Source organism: Xyrauchen texanus, chromosome 20 (assembly GCF_025860055.1).
Source record: "Xyrauchen texanus isolate HMW12.3.18 chromosome 20, RBS_HiC_50CHRs, whole genome shotgun sequence".
NCBI lineage: Eukaryota > Metazoa > Chordata > Actinopteri > Cypriniformes > Catostomidae > Xyrauchen > Xyrauchen texanus.
The window spans coordinates 36,176,392-36,196,417 of NC_068295.1; the positions used below are offsets into that span (position 1 = coordinate 36,176,392).

Genomic DNA, 20,026 nt, shown 5'->3' on the forward strand with positions numbered 1-20,026 from the left:
ATTTAAAACACAGAAGACATCATTTTCATAAGAATTATTAAGTACCTAATGTTATTTTCAAGTAATGTGTATAAGTATATAAAAGGGACGGACACACAACTAATTGGAATCGAATAAATGGCGTACAATGGCCAAACTGGAAAAATGAGCTGTAAATTAAACAACTGTCCTTAATTGCGGTTGATTCATGCACAGTAAAACATATAAACAGGACATTAAACTCTTACCTTCATGGATCACAGCAGATGTACTTTTTGCTGTTGCTTCAGCCTCCATAACGGCAGATGTCAGTTTTAGCTGTAATATTATTGTCATTAAAAAACAAAATGACGGAAAATCAACCTACTGGTATATCTCCAAATAAGAAATAGCAAAGACATCAATACATAATATAATGTAATACCAAATATTTTATATGTACATAATATCGTTTTAATGATTCTTTCAAATGCTGACCATTCAGATCTGTGCGATTTGCATGCAAACAATGCACAATTACAAATCATTTAAAAAATGTAAAACAAATTCAGTAATCTCAAATTCTAGAATATTAGTTCTGATGCTTATAACCAATATTAGCACATACTCTATATCTGCATTCATATGTGAAGCTTGTGTCAAAACTAAAGATATGGCACAGCGTGTGCAAGAAGTTATACATTTGTACAACAATTATGGCATCAATAAGTATATCCATAAGAGGCAAACAAAGGGAATCTGTGATTTATTTGAGCTAGCACAGAACCTGTGCAGTTACATCAACCATTTACTTGCACATACCAAACTAGCATGGTAGCATTGTGAACAAACAACAACAGGATTTGTTCTTTAAAAAAACAGAAACCGTAAAGAAAACCCATCAATAAACAGTATAATGTGATAAGAATTTTACAGGCCAAGCTTGACATTTTCTGGCAACAGTTGTGAATGCATATGTCCTTGAAGCATGAACTCCACATCATTTCTCTCCTCTGAGCCGGGATCTTTCTGGCTCCTGTGTTAAAATATCTTAATTCATTTAAATGGTATGCACAGATCAAGTCTGAATTTTTTGCTACACATATTTCTAATATTTTTACATTACTTGTGTTTAAAAAGGAATGATTTCTGCTGGAAACAGAATAAGGAAAAACACCAGGTGCTTTTGACAGGAATATAGTAAAACTCTTACAGATATTAAGGATTCATTACTTGAAAGTTTTCATTCTCTTAGAAGGGATTCCTTTCCCAGCACCCACTTCAGAATGAAAGAATTTTCAGTCCACGCATTCACTGGCATTACCTGCCAAAAGGTTAAGAATAGACATGAAACATTCTACCTGGGTCAAGCAAATAAAGAGAATACTTCAAAACCACAGTTATTTAAATTCAGAGATAACATGTACATCCCTAAACCTACACTCGGAAGGTCCTTTACAAAGGCTCAAAATTGAATTCAAATGTGTCTAAGTTCAGTTGCTCAGTGAAAGAACCTGGAAGAGGGGAGAATGGCATGGGTTCCTCAGATTCCAGAGGGGTTTCCTCTTCATTATGGTTTGGTTGGATTGTGTGCAAACTATCAACTTCCATCATGGTTTCACCCCCCTCAGAGATTTCTGAAGTAAGGACTTGATGTTCATCAACCTTTTCCTCTTTTGAATCAATATTTTCCTTTAGATTTTCATCCTCAGATGCTTGTTTAACTTCTGAGGCTTCGTTCTTGGTTGGTTCTTCGCTCCATGCAACTTGTGCGTCTTCGTCCTTGGGGGGTTCTTTGCTCTGTGACCCTTGTGAGTCTTCGTTCTTGTGGGGTTCTTTGCACTGTGACCCTTGTGAGTCTTCATCCTTGGGGGGTTCTTTGCTCTGTGACCCTTGTGAGTCTTCGTTCTTGTGGGGTTCTTTGCTCTGTGCAACTTGTGAGTCTTCGTCCTTCAAGGGTTCGTCTCTCCATGCAACTTGCAAGTCTTTGCTCTTGGGGGGTTCTTCGCTCTGTGTAACATCACTATCATTTATATCTTTGTTGTTGGACTCATTACCTTCAGAGGTTTTCTTACTGCTTGAATCCTTGTCTGGAGCTGTAAAGATTGAGTCTTGTTTGTTGCCAACACTGGCACCAGAACTTTTAACAGCTGAGTTTCCACTATAGAAAATGTCAAACAAATCTTTTGCTATTCCTGCTGCCAGAGTTGTCTTTGGCTTTACAGTTTTTGGGGATGGGCCAGTGGAGTTAGTAAGAAGCAGAGGAGGAGGACGAAATATTACGCTGAGCTTCTGCTCCTCCTCAGGCACTCCAGGAGCAGCAACATCAGATTTGACAGTAACAAAGCATTTACTTTGGGTAATAAGTTTCACCTGGGGGGCATTTACCCTTTCTGCTACTGCAATTGGTGCAGGGGTGGATACAAGTGATGCAGGGGTGGAGACAAGTGGAGAAGGGGTGGAGACAAGTGGAGCAGGGGTGGAGACAAGTGGAGCAGGGGTGGAGACAAGTGGTACAGCTGTGTCGAAGGTATCTACAGGGCTTGCAGGGATGTCCTTTTTAAGTTTTAATTGCACCTCTTCACCACTAAATGCTTTGGAGATTAGGTCTGCTGGCAATGCTGGACCCTTTTGAGTCTGATTTCCTGGTACGGTTCCAGGAGGCTTGTCTCTAGTAGTTGTTGGTTTATTTTGTACACCAGTGAAGGACTTCCTAAGAACCATCGGAGTAGGGGTAGGAGGAAAGTTGGGACTACTTTTATTTTCGTTGTAAGCCAGCCATTCATCGGAGGGTGGGAGCACAGACTTTGCTGATAGTTTAATCACAATAGACTTTGCAGCAGCGATAGACTTCGTAAAAGCATCTTGCTCAGGATCTTTGTTCTCTTCGTCTACAACAGACACACTTGCTTCATCTTCCTTTATGAATTGTGCCGCTATTCTATCTGCTTCCTTCTCCAGTGCTGTCTTCAGTGGCTTTTTTCGGCTGAACTTTCCAAAGCCAGGTCGAGCTGCAGCCTCCTCATTCTTCTTGCGAAGTTTAGCAAGCAAGGCAGGGCTCGGCCCACTGAAGACTTTAGGGGACTCGCTTGGTTTCTCTGGATCTACTTTGATGTCTTTATCGTTGGGCTTCCTTTTGCTTACCTTGTCATCTTTGAAAAAACCTGACTTGCCCTTCTGATCCTTCATTCCACATTGCTCATTACTTTCCTCTGCCTCATTCCACTTTGATTTAGTTGAACTCCCCCCATCCTCATCTTTGTATTTGGACTTCTTCTCCTCTGCATCCTGAGTGTATTTGTACCTTTTATCCTCTTCTTTGCTATACTTGGGCTTCTCCTCTTCTCTAACATATCGGCCCCTATCGTCATCTTTTCGGAATCTATATTTATTATTTTCCTCCTTCCTATACCTATATGTGCATTCCTCTTCTTTCTTGTACATGTATCTTTCCTCTTCCTCTCTTCTGTACCTGGCTTTCTCTTTCTCTTCCTCTTCCTTCTTGATTTTGACTCTCTCATCCTCCTTGTATTTCTGTTTATCTAAATCCTCTTTCCTGTATTTAAAACGTTCTTCCATAAAGGTATTCTCATTCTCCTTGATATTCCTGTACGTATCCTCCTTGCTGTACTGTGGTTTTGGCTCCACATTATCGAACAACATTTTTCTTTCTTCTTTGCCAGGTTTGGATTTCTTCACATCATCATGACAGTCGTCTTCACGTTTTCGTTTGTGGTCTGAACTCTTTTGGCTCTCTAAGCCAGCCTGACGGTCCAAGTTCCTTCTTTGTTCGTAAAGGGGATTTTCATATATTTTGGCCTGTTGAAACACAAATCAGGCAAATCACATCTTGTCCAAAGTAGAAGAATTAAGTTGAATCAATAAAGCTGCACCTACTACATATCCTATACTAAAGGGGCTTTTCCACTGCATGGAACAACTCTACTCTGCTCGCATTTTTGGGGTTTTCCACTGTGGATAGTACCTGGTACCTGATACTATTTTTAGTACCACCTCAGTCGAGATTCCAAGCGAAACGAGCCCATACTAAATGTGATGTTAAAATCCTGCAGATCACTGATTGGTTGAAGAGAGTTGAGGCGAGTTGAACCGTAACGTGCAGTGGAAAAGTTTTTTGATAGAACTTATGGCACCTTTGCTGTTTCTTTGCACTGCCTAATGCATGTCTCCAGGATACTCCCAAATATATTTTTCTCTTCGAAAAATAAACCAGATTTTACTCCACATTGATTCTTGACAAAGAGCTATTGGTGTGATATTTGTAGTTGCTCAATGACATCCATTTAAGAAATGTGCAGCAAAAGCCTGAACTCTATGAACCTGTATGCAATTGTGGTATGACATACGTCAGAGGAAAGTGTATTTTTGTTTTGGTCACTTTAGCTGCATGGAGGGAAAGGGAATGTACATGTGTGTCAGTATTGTTGCGTTGTGACTTGCGCAATGAGTGCCATAATTTTTTTACATGCCCAATAACTAATTATAAACTTAAAATGTTATGAAGGGTTAAAAATTTTTCTAGAGTGCCTGGAGGTAGGGGGTCCTCATCCATAAATATTTTGTCTTGTGCCCTGTGTATTCATTTAATGGCCCAGCCAGATGATAGTTAATGAAGTAAATATCCAAAATCACAACTTCAACAATATACAAAAGATACTGTACTGCACAAATTATATGACAAAGTTTTCAAGCAAAGTAGTCACATTAAAAAAAGTTGACTTACAGTATTGACTCATCTGTGCTAGTTACCTTGTATTTCTCATTGTGAGCATGGCAGGTGACATGAGCTTCAGCACAAATGGGATCCCCAAAAAATTCTTCACATAATTGGCAGAAGAATCCCCGTAAAGGGATCAAGAACTCAGAGCCTGAAAGAGGGCAAACAGCAAGAATTGAATCCATTTAACAACCATCATAAACCATTACACGTTATAATTAATTACCCTTGCCCTGCTCCAACGATGAGGCACACTGAAAGAAAAAACGGTTTATGCCACTGCAAACAAAAGGGCAGCCATTAGGGATGTGGAATCACCAAGTCAGATTCCACTTAATGATTCCGCTACATTAATGATTCCATACATGATTATTTTAGGACTTTTGAGAAGGCCTCACCCTACCATAAATTGATCCTAACTACAGAATAAAAAGAATACAATATCATATGAACAACCAGTTAATAATTACACTGATGGACATGTCAAGACTTCAGGAAAAGGAAAGATTGATTGATATTTTAGTATCATGTTTCATCCACATTGACTGAAAAATTTAAAATATCTTGGAAATCATTCAGTTCAAGCTTTTTTCTGTCTTTTTTCTTGATTTCTAACCTTACCAGCCTTATACGTGTTCAAACAGATTAGTGAATAATTTTAGCCTAAATTTCATAACATGACTCACTCATAGCAAACTATGGCATTTATCAAATAAGTTATTACCTTTTGCTGGCTTTGAAGTCCTCTCACCCACTGGATGTTTCTTCTCACTCTCTGATTTTGCCCATGGTCTGTCGTAAGGATCTAGAGTCTATAGGAAAGGAAAACAATGGATGACTAGAGCAGAGATGCAAAATAATGGAAAGGCATTTGTTCTAAAAACATTTGATTACAAATGTTAACACATACCTTCCTATGTATTTTGTTGTGCAAATGCATGAAATAGTCAAACATTGAACCACTGGTAACATTGCAGTTTTTACACCAGTGGTTTCCTGCATCGTAGTACTCGAATTGTTCGGCAGCAGTGTCCAGGGAACGGCTGCTCGATGGAGGTGACGACTTGCGTTTTTCAGGACAGGCTTTTGATTTTGATGGGGCAACCTAGATTAGTTTAGGAATACAAATAATGCATTAGTAAATGTGACAAAGCAAGCACAACCAAAAATAAATAATCAAATGCTGTGGAGGTACCTACATTGCATCCAGAAAATATTCACAGCACTTCACTTTTTCCACATTTTGTTATGTTACAGCCTTATTCCAAAATTGATTAAATTCATTATTTTTCTCAATTTTACAAACAATACCCCATAATGACAATGTCAAAGAAATTTGTTTGAAATTTTGTAAATTTATAAAAATAAAAAAAAAACATATTCACAGCCTTTGCCATGACACTCAAAATTGAGTTCAGGTGCATCCTGTTTCCACTGATCATCATTGAGATGTTTCTACAACTTGATTGGAGTCCACCTGTGGTAAATTCAGTTGATTGGACATGATTTGGTAAGGCACACACACCGGTCTATATAAGGTCCCACAGTTAACAGCGTATGTCAGAGCACAAACTAAGCCATGAAGTCCAAGGAATTGTCTGTAGACTTCTGAGACAGGATTGTATCGAGGCACAGATCTGGGGAAGGGTACAGAAAATGTTCCGCAGCATTGAAGGTCCCAATCAGCACAGTGGCCTCCATCATCCTTAAATGGTAGTTTGGAACCACCAGGACTCTTCCTAGAGTTGACCACCCGGCCAAACTGAGTGATCGGGGGAGAAGGGCCTTAGTCAGGGAGGAGACCAAGAACCCGATGGTCACTCTGAAAGAGCTCCAGTGTTTCTCTGTGGAGAGAGGAGAAACTTCCAGAAGAACAACCATCTCTGCAGCACTCCACCAATCAGGCCTATATGGTAGTGGCCAGACGGAAGCCACTCCTCAGTAAAAGGCACGTGACAGCCCGCCTGGAGTTTGCCAAAAGGCACCTGAAGAACTCTCAGACCATGAGAAATCAAATTCTCTGGTCTGATGAAACAAAGATTGATCTTTTTGGCCTGAATGGCAAGCGTCATGTCTGGAGGAAACCAGGCACCGATCATCACCTGGCCAATACCATAAATACAGTGAAGCATGGTGGTGGCAGCATCATGCTGTGGGGATGTTTTTCAGCGGCAGGAACCGGGAGACTAGTCAGGATCGTGGGAAAGATGAATGCAGCAATGTACAGAGACATCCTTGATGAAAACCTGCTCCAGAGCGCTCTGGACCTTAGACTGGGGAAAAGGTCCATCGTCCAACAGGACAATGACCCTAGGCACACAGCCAAGATAACAAAGGAGTGGCTTCGGGACAACTCTGTGAATGTCCTTGAGTGGCACAGCCAGAGACCAGACTTGAACCTGATTGAACATCTCTGGAGAGATCTGAAAATGGCTGTGCGCCGACACTCCCCATCCAACCTGATGGAGCTTGAGAGGTCCTGCACAGAAAAATGGGAGAAACTGCCCAAAAATAGGTGTGCCAAGCTTGTAGCATCATACTCAAAAAGACTTGAGGCTGTAATTGGTGCCAAAGGAGCTTCAACAAAGTATTGAAAAAAGGCTGTGAATACTTCTGTACATGTGATTTTTTTTTCTAAATTTGCAAAGATGCAGGAAACCGATGGAGTGCGTACTCCAGGTAGGAAATTAGGTTTTGCCCCAAGTGAAGGAGTTCAAGTACCTCGGGGTCTTGTTCACGAGTGAGGGGACAATGGAGCGGAAGGTTGGCCGGAGAATAGGGGCAGCGGGGGCGGTATTGCACTCGCTGTATCGCATCGTTGTCACGAAAAGAGAGCTGAGCCGAAAGACAAAGCTCTCGATCTACCGGTCAATTTTTGTTCCTACCCTCACCTATGGTCATGAAGGTTGGGTCATGACCGAAAGAACTAGGTCGCGAGTACAAGCGGCCGAAATGGGCTTCCTCAGAAGGGTGGCGGGCTTCTCCCTTAGAGATAGGGTGAGGAGCTCAGTCATCCGTGAGGAGCTCGGAGTAGAGCTGCTGCTCCTTTGCGTCGAAAGGAGTCAGTTGAGGTGGTTTGGGCATCTGGTAAGGATGCCCCCTGGCTGCCTCCCTAGGGAGGTGTTTCGGGCACGTCCAGCTGGGAGGAGGCCTCGGGGAAGACCCAGGACTAGGTGGAGAGATTACATCTCCACACTGGCCTGGGAACGCCTTGGGGTCCCCCAGTCAGAGCTGGTTAATGTGGCTCGGGATAGGGAAGTTTGGGGCCCCCTGCTGGAGCAGCTGCCCCAGCGACCCGACTTCGGATAAGCGGTTGAAGATGGATGGATGGATGCAAAGATTTCAAACAAACTTCTTTCACGTTGTCATTATGGGGTATTGTTTGTAGAATTTTGAGGAAAATAATGAATTTAATCCATTCTGGAATAAGGCTGTAACATAACAAAATGTGGAAAAAGTGAAGCGCTATAAATACTTTCCGGATGCACTTTAAATGTGAATGAATGAGCAAAAGTTTGTCAGAGAATAGATTATCAAAAACTTCAAATCTTGACTGACAATCATTAAAGTTTTTCATAGCACACTCACCTTTGCAAAATAGGCCATCTGTTTTCCAGTCGGGGAGAAGTTAGCCATGGATTTACAACTTGAATTTTATCGATTTAAAATGAATGGCTTTAAAAAGCTACTTCAAAATGGCATTTATATCCTGTTCAAAATGTATGATGTACATTACATTTTGACTGATTAAATCGCCAATGCAATAAAAACAGTTTGAGGAAAATTCAATGTTTCAAAATACCTCTGCAGTGACTGTCTATTTTTACACTAAAGACAAAGTAACAAGTTTTTAATGTTTGCCTTTAGCAGTAAACAAGAAAGATTCAGTGCTAAAACATAGGATAAATAAAACTAAATATTTGACCACCCACCTAGTTATATGCAAGATTAAGAAGGAATCATTGTCTAACAGACTTGTGGGGAAGCTAAGCCTAAACAATATCAAAAAAATAAAAAGGCCCTAAAATAGTCAAATGTATTAATATATATTACATGCATGTAGTTCTATCAGACAAATGTTTTTTTAAATTTAGCAGATTTTTTGCTAAATCTGCCAATTCCAATTATGTTTAAACAACTTGCACAAGACAATTTTTTTTTAAATAACTATTACAACAGTCTAAAGCCATGAGCATTCAATTTTGTTGTTACATTTAATCCAGTGTAATGATTCAGTAGAAGTTAAATCCAAAATCACAAAAGTGCAAAGACATGTTAGGCTGCAAATGTTTTTTCAATTAAAAGTGATGGATACATTTTGCTAAATAAATATAGGCAGGTGTTGCATACATTTCATCCCGGATAAAGCAGATATGTGAATAAGCTCTTTGAATATTTTTCCCTTGGTCAATAATTTAGGGGGAATGATGCTGCAATTACTGCAGTTTATATTTTGTTCTTCCACCATGTAAAGCGCCTTGAGAGTCTACCTTTAAAAGGGCTATATAAAAATAAAGTGAATTATTATTATTACTGCTTGAAGTCCTGTTAGACTAAAAGAATCTGTGAAAATGAAAAGGTTTGTTTCAAGCGCACAAAATATTTTTTGATATTATTAATTTCTGAGGCCAAGAAAAAACTAACAAACTAATTTAATATTTAGCAAGTTGCAACAGTATGAGATTTTCACGGTATGATAACCTTCTCAGAAAATATCACGGTATATGGTATTACACAATTACTATTATCAGTGAAAACAGAAGGGTTATTTTATTAATTTTTGAGCAAACACTTTATTATAATTGAAACTTGAAACCATTTATTTTATTGAAGTATGTGTAAAAAAATTCTCCCTTTTGAAAATAAAATAAATAGAAAAAATAAGAAAGCAAACAGAATTATAATAATAAATCGAATTATAAACATGCTAAAAAATAGCATAACTATAACATGTTATATAACTAAAGCATGTTAGTTTACATGTTAGCATAGCATGTTAAATTTACTACTAAATGAAAAATAACATCAGCTGTGTGAGCTTTTAAAGTAATGTCCTATAATTATTAACAGTTAACATATACTGTAGGTGCGCGACAGTGAGGCCAGACTGCTCCAGTCTGTACCTTTAACTCAGAACTGGTTCTCAACTTGTTTTGTATCAGGACAGATTTTACATTGAAATCAAGTGGCGACCTGCCATAGTTTAAACATAACCTGTATTTAATGTATCCTGGGTTGCATTTCCTTTTTTGTTGCATATTTTGTTCATGGTTTTCCAGTACAATGACATGCATCAAGTGACATTATTTTTGTTGTTGATGATGTCAACGTTTGACTTTCAGCATACAACTGAATAACACAGACTGCATGACTATGATAAATGAATAGCGAAGGGACTTCAACATTTCTAAATTGCACAAATAAAAAATACATTTACATATTCGTCTCTGGCTTGCTTTTGCTCGCATGTCAATGATGCCGAGATCTACTTTTATATTTAATTTAGTCACTGAAGGTTTACCTGCAAAATTAGCACCAAACATCACAAGCAGCCTCAAGAATGGACACAGAGTAGCCGTATAACACATTTCCTTAAGCAGAATATTGCACTACAGATCGCTAAGTTTGTTCAAAGGAGAAAGCCAGATAGAAATAGATCACCCGCATACATGTTTCCAGATTGCACAAAATAAGTATTACATTAGGCGGAATATTTCCAATTTACACAAGTATAAATCTCAAACTGGGGGTGTTTCGTCTCTTATCTGACAACCATGAGCATGTTAAACGCTTGTGGAGACACGTTACGTCCCAATGCAAGTTAACTGAAATATCCAATGAAAAATAAAAACGCTTTTACGATAAATGAGCCTCAGGCCACATTAAACCACGACCATGGGCCGTAAATTGCCAATGTCTACTTCAGCTGTTTCTGAGTTTATCATTAAACCTCAGCAGTCCTAAATAGTAGATCTCTTGGGCGTCCGCCGAAATATCTTCAATGGGAGAACCATGGCACTGTTCTTTTCCTGCTGTCCACGACCCAGTCCAAATAGACCAGTTGAGAAACACTGCTTTAACTCTCTTAAAAAACACACACAAACACTCATGTCAGACCCCCTCGCTTCGCTTCTCTCTGACATTTTCTTCGCTGCGTTTGTGGGTCGCAAGTTGACGAGTCTGACAAGCAGACAAGGAATAAAGGAGATGCGGATGTGAGATTCTCCGTCCGGTTGCATTTTTTTCTCAATGCCGTAGATAAGCAAATGTACATGGTATGATAACCATCCATTTTCAAACAGTGGTATACCGCTGCAACCCTAGTTTGTAGTAAAATGCCAATATATCCCATTCAACTCCAACATCGGTGTCTACATTCAGAATAAAGTTAGCTTATCAAAAGACACATTGTTTTGGTGAGCCAAAATTGCCAATTTAATAAAAAATATATATATATATATATAGTAAAATAATAAAACACATAATATTATAATTGCCAAAATATTTGTCGAATAACTAAATAGTGTGTCATTTGTAGAGCTGGGCGACATACAGTATGAATATTATAACTAAATAAAATTAGTTTAGTCAAATATATGTACCAATATTACTGTAGCTTACTATGTATCCTTGTATTGATGCATGTAAATGAAAATGCTTTAAATTCTTGCGCTCATTCAGCAAATTACAGTGTGGAAAACATGCCTTGTTTTTGTAACTAGATTTTTACCATTTTATATAATGGCTGTTTGATCAAAATGATGGCTCTTCTGTTTGAAGAAAAAAATAATACCCTTTTAGGCCTTTTCGGAGTAAAAAGACACATTTGGCTATATCACCCAGTTCTAGCTACTTGATTTCATTTTTGAATCTGCAATCAGTGAACCATGAACAGGCTAATCAAGGGCAAATAACTTTATGTACCTTTCCTGTAACAGCATTAGCCACTCTACCTTATTTAAAGAGGTGCCAGTGGAGGCCCCTGTTTTCTCTGGGCTTCTGGTCGACGACTCCTTACTCTGAGCAGGCTGCTGCCCATGGTCCCCAGAGATCTTCGAGTATTTGTCTATACCAAGGATAAGCGAAACTTTGACCAGCTCTTCATGTTTTTTATCAGCCTCCTTCTGTTCAGCACGTAGTTTGGAGATTCGGGCCATCGCATCCTCTTGGAGGTGACTGAGCTCTGTTAGGACCGGGTCTTTATGCCCATCTTTCTCCCTTCGCTTCTTTCTTAAGAGTTCCCCTAAAGGGACAAAACAGATGAGGAAATAGTGTGCCCTTACATATTAAACTGGGAAAAATTGACTAATACATTGAGAGGAAAATACCTTGCTCCCTTCTTAATGTCTCCACCTCCTTTAATAGATTTTCTTTTCTCTTCAGTCGTATTTCTTTTTCCATTTTTAGCTTTGCAAGCTCTTCAGTGACCTAAGAGAGAATTTGATTTGGGCCTTAAATTTGTTTACCAGCACAAAAAGTTGACATCGTAGAGATAAAATAAAAAAAATTCAGGGAATATTTCACCCAAAAAGGACAATTCTGGCCTTTTTCCTCATAGTCATGTTGTTTCAAACCTGTATACTATTTTTTTAAGTGAAACACAAAAAGGACAATTTTTTTGCAACAACAGCTCTTTTCAATACAGCAGCTAATCATAGTGACCAAAAATGACAATAAAAGCACATAAAAGTAGTCCATATGAGTCATGTGCCATATTCCAAGTCTTCTGAAGCCATACAAGAGCTTTGTGTGAGAAAAAGACCAAACTGTAAGTCATAATTCCCCATCAGTGCAATTCTTGAATATCAGTTTTTATTCCATCCCAGAGGCATATATGACACGTAATTGCCACATGGGTCGTAACCACCTGGAGATTAGCCACCTGACACTCCCCCGGATCTACTTTTGTGGTTCTTTTATAGCATTTTTGTTCCTTTTTTGAACTTGACAGCCATCTTCACTATGAATGGCCATAGCCTGCATGAAGGCTGTTCAGAAATTCTCTCTTTGTGTTCCATGAAGAAATAACAGCATACAGGTTTGTAACAACATGACCTGAAAATAATGACAGAACTTACATTTTTCAAACTGTTCCCTTATGAAGTTGCTTTTTACATTGAATTACCTTTTGTTTTTGGCTGGCAGTATTCTTATCTTCAATAACTCGCCTCTGAATGCTACTGGTGATCGCTTTGGAGGCCACATCGTCCAATTTAGAGGGTTCTGAAGGGATATAATCAAACCAAGTTGGTCGATTGTGATGTATAAAAGATACATGTAAATATATTAATAAAAGTTTAAAAATAACTAACTTATTTTATCCATCTCTTTTCCTTCACTTGCTGCTGTTTCAATCACTTTAAGAAAGGTTCGCTCCATGTTGGGGAGTCGGTAGGGATCCATTGGATTGTGAGGTGGCAGTGGCATACCTGGAGGTGGGTACATTGGCCATCCCGGAGGCATATATGGAACGTAATTGCCATATGGGTCATAACCACCTGGAGGGTAGTCAGGTGGCATTACCCTACGTGGGGGTGGCTGAGGGTACTGAGCCATAGGGTGTGTTGAGAGGCTGGGTTGGGGAGGATACATCTGTGTCCCGGGACCGGCCGTGGGTGTTGAAGGCCACTCGCCTTCAGTGACGCTATGGCGACTCTCCTTTTTGTTCTGACTGTGGGAGCTTGAGGATCTTTGTTCCGGTGAAACTGGCTTCTTCTTGCAGCGACTTGAAGTGCGACCGTAGCTCCTACTTTGACTTCTGCTGCTACTCCGACTGTGGCTTCTACTGGAGCTCCTACTACTGCTGCTACTGTTGCTGTAACTCCTGCTGCAGCTCCTGTGCTTTCTCTCGGACTGCCGACGAATGGGTGCCTTCTTTGCAGGGGTGTTACCATGGAGACGCTCTTGCGTCCTAGCAGCCATCTTGCTGATGTCAGCCACACCCAAGTCTAAGCCAATGGTCTTCAGTAAGTCTTGTATCTTCTCATATTCCTCTACCTCCTTCCTTTCTTTGACATCCTGCGGAAAAACTCCAGGTGGCAAGTCATCAAGTTCTTCCTTGGAATGCACCTCAGGTGTAGCCGAAGAATGATGCCTGTCTGGCTGCCTGCTCTCTCTTTGCAAATGGCTCACTGCATCTTCTCCATCATGGCCAAAAGCATAAGGTGTAGTGGCATGTTCTTTTCTCGGAATATCATGAGACTGTTGGTACCTCGTGTCCAGAAAGCCAGGTTGTTCAGCTGTTGGAATCTCCCTAGCTGGTTTCACCTTTTTGTGCTCCTCAACATCTTCCTCTTCATCTCCATAGAGAAATTTCTCCTCATCTTCAATATCTGCAAGTCCTTTCTTTGTAGTCGGTGGTTGTGCTACAACCTCTGCCATCATTCCAAGGAACTCAGTGAGGTCTGATTTGTCCTGTCTTTCTTTCTCATCAGGCATGTCACTTCCACCATCTTTGGCTGGATGGATCTTGCCAATCAGCTGTTCGAGAGCACTGGCATCAGAGCTTTTCCCCAGCATGGATGCTAACAAGTCTGGATCTAAAGATTTGGACAGTGCACAGATAAGCTGTTCTGCCTCATGTGAAAGAATACTGTCTGGGTTTCCTCGAGGAGAATCACTATTCTGAAACACAAAACCAGCAATAGTAGGGTAAACATAGGTGAAATATTTAGGTAAGAAAGGAAAGAACATTAAACATAGCTTTAGCAGATATGAACATAATCAATGATGTATGAGAACACCACATTGTAGGTCATTGGCATGATCACTGCAATATGATAAACAAAATACTTTTTTTTGGTGTTCCACTGAAGAAAGAATTTGGTGTTCCACTGACGTAATGATTTAGAACAGCATGAGGACAAGTCTTATTTTTGGGGAGAACTGTCCCTTTTATATTCATCAATAACAGTTTTTCACTTGAGAAAGAGTTGTAGATTTTTTATGTTAAATTCTTTCTCAATACCCAATGAGAGGTTATTACCTGCACTAGCATGGGCGAATCCGTCTCGGAGGAGTCCACCCTTTTCTTCAAAATAGACTTTGCAGGCTTTCCAAGCGTATCCTGAATTTCCTTACGTCGTCGAGCCTTCTCTAGCTCCCTAAAATCCTCCACCTCTGCACCTGATTGGGCTCTTCTGTTGACACTGCCATGGCGACTACTATTCGAGCTGTGGCTGCTGCTACCACTCTGACTGACACTGCGGCTCCTAGCGTGACTCCTCCCTCTGCTACGGCTCCTGTCTCGACTGCAGCTACGGTGCCGACTCTTGCTCCTCGCCCTACTGCGTTTGGGACTACTGCTTCTGCTACGACTTCTACTGTAGCTCCTCCCACGAGTTTGGCTCTTGCTACGCGCTCGGCTCTTCGCCCGCTCAGGACTCCTGCCGTGACTGTAGCTGCGACTTCTGCTCCGGCTACGCGGCCGACTTTTGCTGCGCACATACCCAGGACTACGGCTCCGCCCCCTGCTTCTGCCACGACTAAGACTGCGCCGTCTTGAACCCCTATCGCTTTTGTCATCGTAGCTTGACCTCCGTGGAGAATAATGGGGCTTTTTGTAAGGTGGGTCTCCAGCACCGTAATCGCTGTTGACAGAAAACAGAACATCATGCACTGAAGTACAAGTAACACACTTTCAGATTTAGTAAGCTCATAAACAGGATTTTTACTCAAATTTTATAATTTTAGTAATTACCAGTGCTGTACAAATTGCTTAAACGAAATAAAAAAAACATTCATTTTACCTAATATTTACTCAAAATGTATTTTGAAAACAAAACATGATTGAATGAAGTCTGTTAATTGGCCAAGCGGCCAATGCCGAAAATCTCAAAATAGCCAAATATCATATCAGTCCATCACTTATTTGCAGTTTCTTACCGGACATAGGGCGCATCTGAGCCTTTGTAGCCTGGTGGATTAGTCAGCTCATTGCCCACAGTTATGACCAGACTGTGATCAACAGGAAGACCACCACGAGGAGGTGAAGGGCTGTATCTCTGTTTAGGAAAATGGGGCAATTACTTAATTAACTTACTAACATGTTCACAGAATAGCAGAAATAACTACTCACACTTTACCAGACATAATGATGGACAAGTATAAGATATGAATATATAGATGTTTCCTATTTTGCATCTACTCTTTCCCTAAAGAACATGGTACAGTAATGGTATCAGATGGTAATACCATGGCACTTGCCACATTCAAAGAGCATGTTATTTACATGATACCTCAAAGAACACCATTATATTACCGTGGTACCATGTCTAATACTCTGGCACCGTAATATCATATAGTAATCCAGGGCCCTTCAAAGAATACCATGGTATTACCGTGGACCATGTCCAAAAAAACCATAACAATAGTAGCACAATTTGTTTGTGTACTGTACGTAACAAGTAAATGAAGCTTGAATAACAATGTTATGTTTGTTCTGCATACATACCCTATAGGGTCTCGAAGGTCTCCCTCCTCCTCTATACTCTTCAGGCGGATCTCTTGCTCCGGGTGATGAATATCTCCTCCGCGGTGACGGACGCCGGTACGGATCGGGAGGATGGCCTGGCCCAGACCGGGGATCAAAACCACGAGACGGCGGATGATGATGTTCATAGTCTCCTCGGTGCGGCCTAGAACCGCGATACATCACGACACTGAACAGCTCACTCTATATCTCAATGCAGTCCTTATGATCTCCGGTGCGACTCTTTCCTACAACTGAAAAACGTGCATGCACTCAGATTTCACCACACCGAGGGAAAACAGAGCGCATTCGTTATATTCATCACACAAACTCATCCCGATCAACTCTCTCAGTAAACGCGTCCTGTGCAGCGTGCAGGATCTGACGACACGTCAGGACAAACCAATGAAATGCAGCGACACTGCGTCATATGTGTTTCTATGATCAACAGTCAGTCATTAGAGCTTTCATTTTAAATCTACCGATTCAGAAAGGTAAATAATTACGTTAACATGATGAGAGATAAACAAATACAGGGAAATATATACTTAAACGGACAATAATTGCTCTATTGAGAAAAAAAAAAAAACTTTAAAGGTGCACTCAGTCATTTTTTTCCTCAAAAAAACTTTCAAAGGTTTTATTGCGAAATAAATAAATAGTAATTTTGAAATATATGTAGAAAATCATGAGCACTCAAATAAGATGAAAACTCTAGTCATATCAGTCATATAAAATTTGTTTAAATCTACATGCAGAGGGTCTCTTCATGGGGGCAGCCATGTTATGATCACATCACCAGCCGAATACTACTTGCTTATCTCAGAAATCACCCAGAAATGTTATTGGACACTTTCACTCATGGATCAAATTAATTATGGCTAACGGTGAGTATTGAATTTCTACAATGGCCACTGAAAAGTACTGTGTTTCAATGATGCTGCATCCAGGCAATAGGTGTCTGTAAGTATAAAATGATATAATCATAAAATTATTAAGTGCACCTTTAAAAGTATACAATTAAGCAAATGTTTTTTTTTTTGGATATTGTCTGAGTGAGAAAAGTATAGCTGCAGGCATTGGTCCAACTAGGGGTGTGAGCTCCAAATCACCATTAAAGATATTGGGAGCCCCTAACCTTAACCGTAAGTGTTTTTGGAGTTATCGCAACCCCTTTTTGGAGTAACCCCAACCCATTTAACAGATTCTTCCCCCTTTTGGGACTACTGAATTTTTGGTTCTCACCTTCCCACCCTCCAAAAACAGTACACCTCCAGAGAGAGGAAAAGGGCTGGAAAAATAGCTTTGGACCCCTTTCACCCAGCACACTACCTTTTTGAACTGGTGCCTTCTGGTACCAGCACCAGAACAGTCAGGCACAGCAGTTTCTTCTCTCAGGCCATCCACCTTATGAACAGTTAAAACTTCCCCCAATACTCTCCATTGTGACAATACAATAATAGTACAGTGCATATTCAACTATTCATTCATATTCCAATTATTTTATATATCTTTTCTGCACAATACATTAATTCACCTTACACATAACTGTATGTAACATATTTGAACAACATTATTCCCCTACTGTAGTTTCCTCTATATATGTACCTGTTGTATCTTATCTTTATTTCACTGCTTACATATATATGCATTTCAAATGTTTGTATCTAAACTCGTAAAAAAAATTAAATATCCCCTCACTTTCAACTGCTTTTATTTTCAGCAAACTTAACATGTGTAAATATTTGTATGAACATAAAAATAATCAACAACGAAGACATAAACTGAACAAATTTCACAGGCATGTGACTAACAGAAATGGAATAGTGTGTCCCTGAACAAAGAGGGGGTCAAAATCAAAAGTAACAGTCAGTATCTGGTGTGGACCCCAGCTGCATTAAGTACTGCAGTGCATCTACTCCTCATGGACTGCACCAGATTTGCCAGTTCTTGCTGTGAGATGTTACCCCACTCTTCCACCAAGGCACTTGCAAGTTCCTGGACATATCTGGGGGGAATGGCCCTAGCCCTCACCCTCCAATCCAACAGATCCTAGACATGCTCATTGGGATTGAGATCTGGGCTCTTCGCTGCCCATGGCAGAACACTGACATTCCTGTCTTGTAGGAAATCACACACAGCACGTGCAGTATGGCTGTTGGCATTGTCATGCTGGAGGGTCATGTCAGGATGAGTCTGCAGGAAGAGTACCACATGAGGGAAGGAGGATGTCTTCCCTGTAACTTGCTTGCTTGCAATGACCGCAAGCTCAGTCTGATGATGCTGTGACACACCACCCAAGACCATGACGGACCCTCCACCTCCAAATCGATCCCGCTCCAGAGTACAGGCCTTGTCCGTCAACGATAACCACAAGTCCGATCCATCACCCCTGGTGAGACAAAACCGTGACTTGTCAGTGAAAAGCACTTTCTGCCAGTCCTGTCTGGTCCAGCGAAGGTGGGTTTGTGCCCATAGGTGACGTTGTTGCCGGTGATGTCTGGTTAGGACCTGCCTTACAACAGGCCTACAAGCCCTCAGTCCAGCTTCTCTCAGCCTATTGCGGACAGTCTGGGCACTGATGGAGGGATTGTGAATTCCTGGTGTAACTTGGGCAGTTGTTGTCATCCTGTACCCATCCCGCAGATGTCATATTCAGATGTACCAATCCTGTGCAGGTGTTGTTACACATGGTTTGCCACTGCGAGGATGATCAGCTGTCCTTCCTGTCTCCCTGTAGTGCCGTCTTAGACGTCTCACTGTACGGACATTGCAATTTATTGCCTACATGCAGGATGCCGAAGGCACATCTGGCAGATGAGCAGGGACCCTGGTCATCTTTCATTTGGTTTATTTCAGAGTCAGTAGAAATATCTCTTTAGTGTCCTATGTTTTTATAACTGTGACCTTAATTGCCTACCAGCTGTTAGTGTCTCAACGACCGTTCCACAGGTGCATGTTCATTCATTGTTTATGGTTCATTGAACAATCATGGAAAACATTGTTCAAACCCTTTACAATAAAGATCTGTAAAGTTATTTGGATTTTTACAAAATTATATTTAAAATACAGTGTCCTGTTTCTTTTTTGCTGAGTTTATATGTTTGTATATCTTTGCACTGGAAACTTTTGTCACTGACAAATTCCTTGCCAGTAAAGCTCATTCTGATTCAGAGATCTCTGGTCTGCAGATATACCTACTTATAAAGTCTGAGACCACATTGGAAATAAGGGATTTCTTGGTGTTTCTTTTTCATTTAAACATGGAAATAAAAAGTTACAAGATTTTTTTTTAAAAAAATAAGTATAATAAAGTTATAGCATAACAATGAAAATAATGGTTCATTATGTATATTATATATATAAAGATTTAGCATAATTCAACAAATCAAATGGACAAATATGAAATTAAAACAAAAAAGGTACATACCACATACTAAGTCTTAAGTTCATACATTTTTTTCAATAAGAATTTCACTCAAACTAGTAAATATTATAAAGTGATATTATTTATAATATTTATTTGTGAAGAAAAAAAATATTAGAATAGAACGATATTATACTACACTGTAAAATATCAGTTCATATGCTTTTTCTAATTACTTTCTCCACTAAATCTCCACTTTTACTTTCACATTCTTCCTTAAACATGCTTGCAACATATTTGTATAAACCCTTTATACATTAACATAATTAAAAAAGTGCATCTTATGAATCCAAGTGTGAATTAAACGCAGGCTTTCTTTGTATACATTTTTGTTCTCCATACTAGTCATCACATAGATCCAGCCATGAAGTCCATACTGTCCAATGTTCTAATTACGTTTCTGTGCATGTTGCAGAATCTTGGTGTATACATT

At 40.0% G+C, this 20,026-nt stretch overlaps 1 protein-coding gene across 4 annotated transcripts; it reads right to left on the minus strand.

Moving 5' to 3' along the window:
- Window positions 1–19: 19 nt before the first annotated feature.
- On the minus strand, window positions 20–16,526 carry znf318 (zinc finger protein 318). Of its 4 annotated transcripts, XR_007972725.1 has the most exons (13): window positions 16,149–16,526; window positions 15,581–15,699; window positions 14,682–15,285; window positions 13,009–14,320; window positions 12,822–12,919; window positions 12,025–12,124; window positions 11,650–11,939; window positions 5,607–5,801; window positions 5,421–5,508; window positions 4,729–4,847; window positions 1,473–3,777; window positions 1,192–1,282; window positions 20–994 (listed from the first exon to the last, which is right to left on the minus strand). XR_007972725.1 is itself a non-coding variant. In XM_052151605.1 (12 exons), the coding sequence occupies exons 1-12, from the start codon at window positions 16,347–16,349 to the stop codon at window positions 1,257–1,259; spliced, it is 5,457 nt and encodes a 1,818-aa protein (XP_052007565.1). In that variant the 5' UTR covers window positions 16,350–16,526; the 3' UTR covers window positions 20–1,256. The 4 variants fall into 4 exon arrangements, 2 of the variants coding, with proteins under 2 accessions (XP_052007565.1, XP_052007563.1); XR_007972724.1 differs by having other exon boundaries at window positions 1,192–3,777; XM_052151605.1 differs by having other exon boundaries at window positions 20–1,282.
- Between the last annotated feature and the right edge of the window lie 3,500 nt (window positions 16,527–20,026).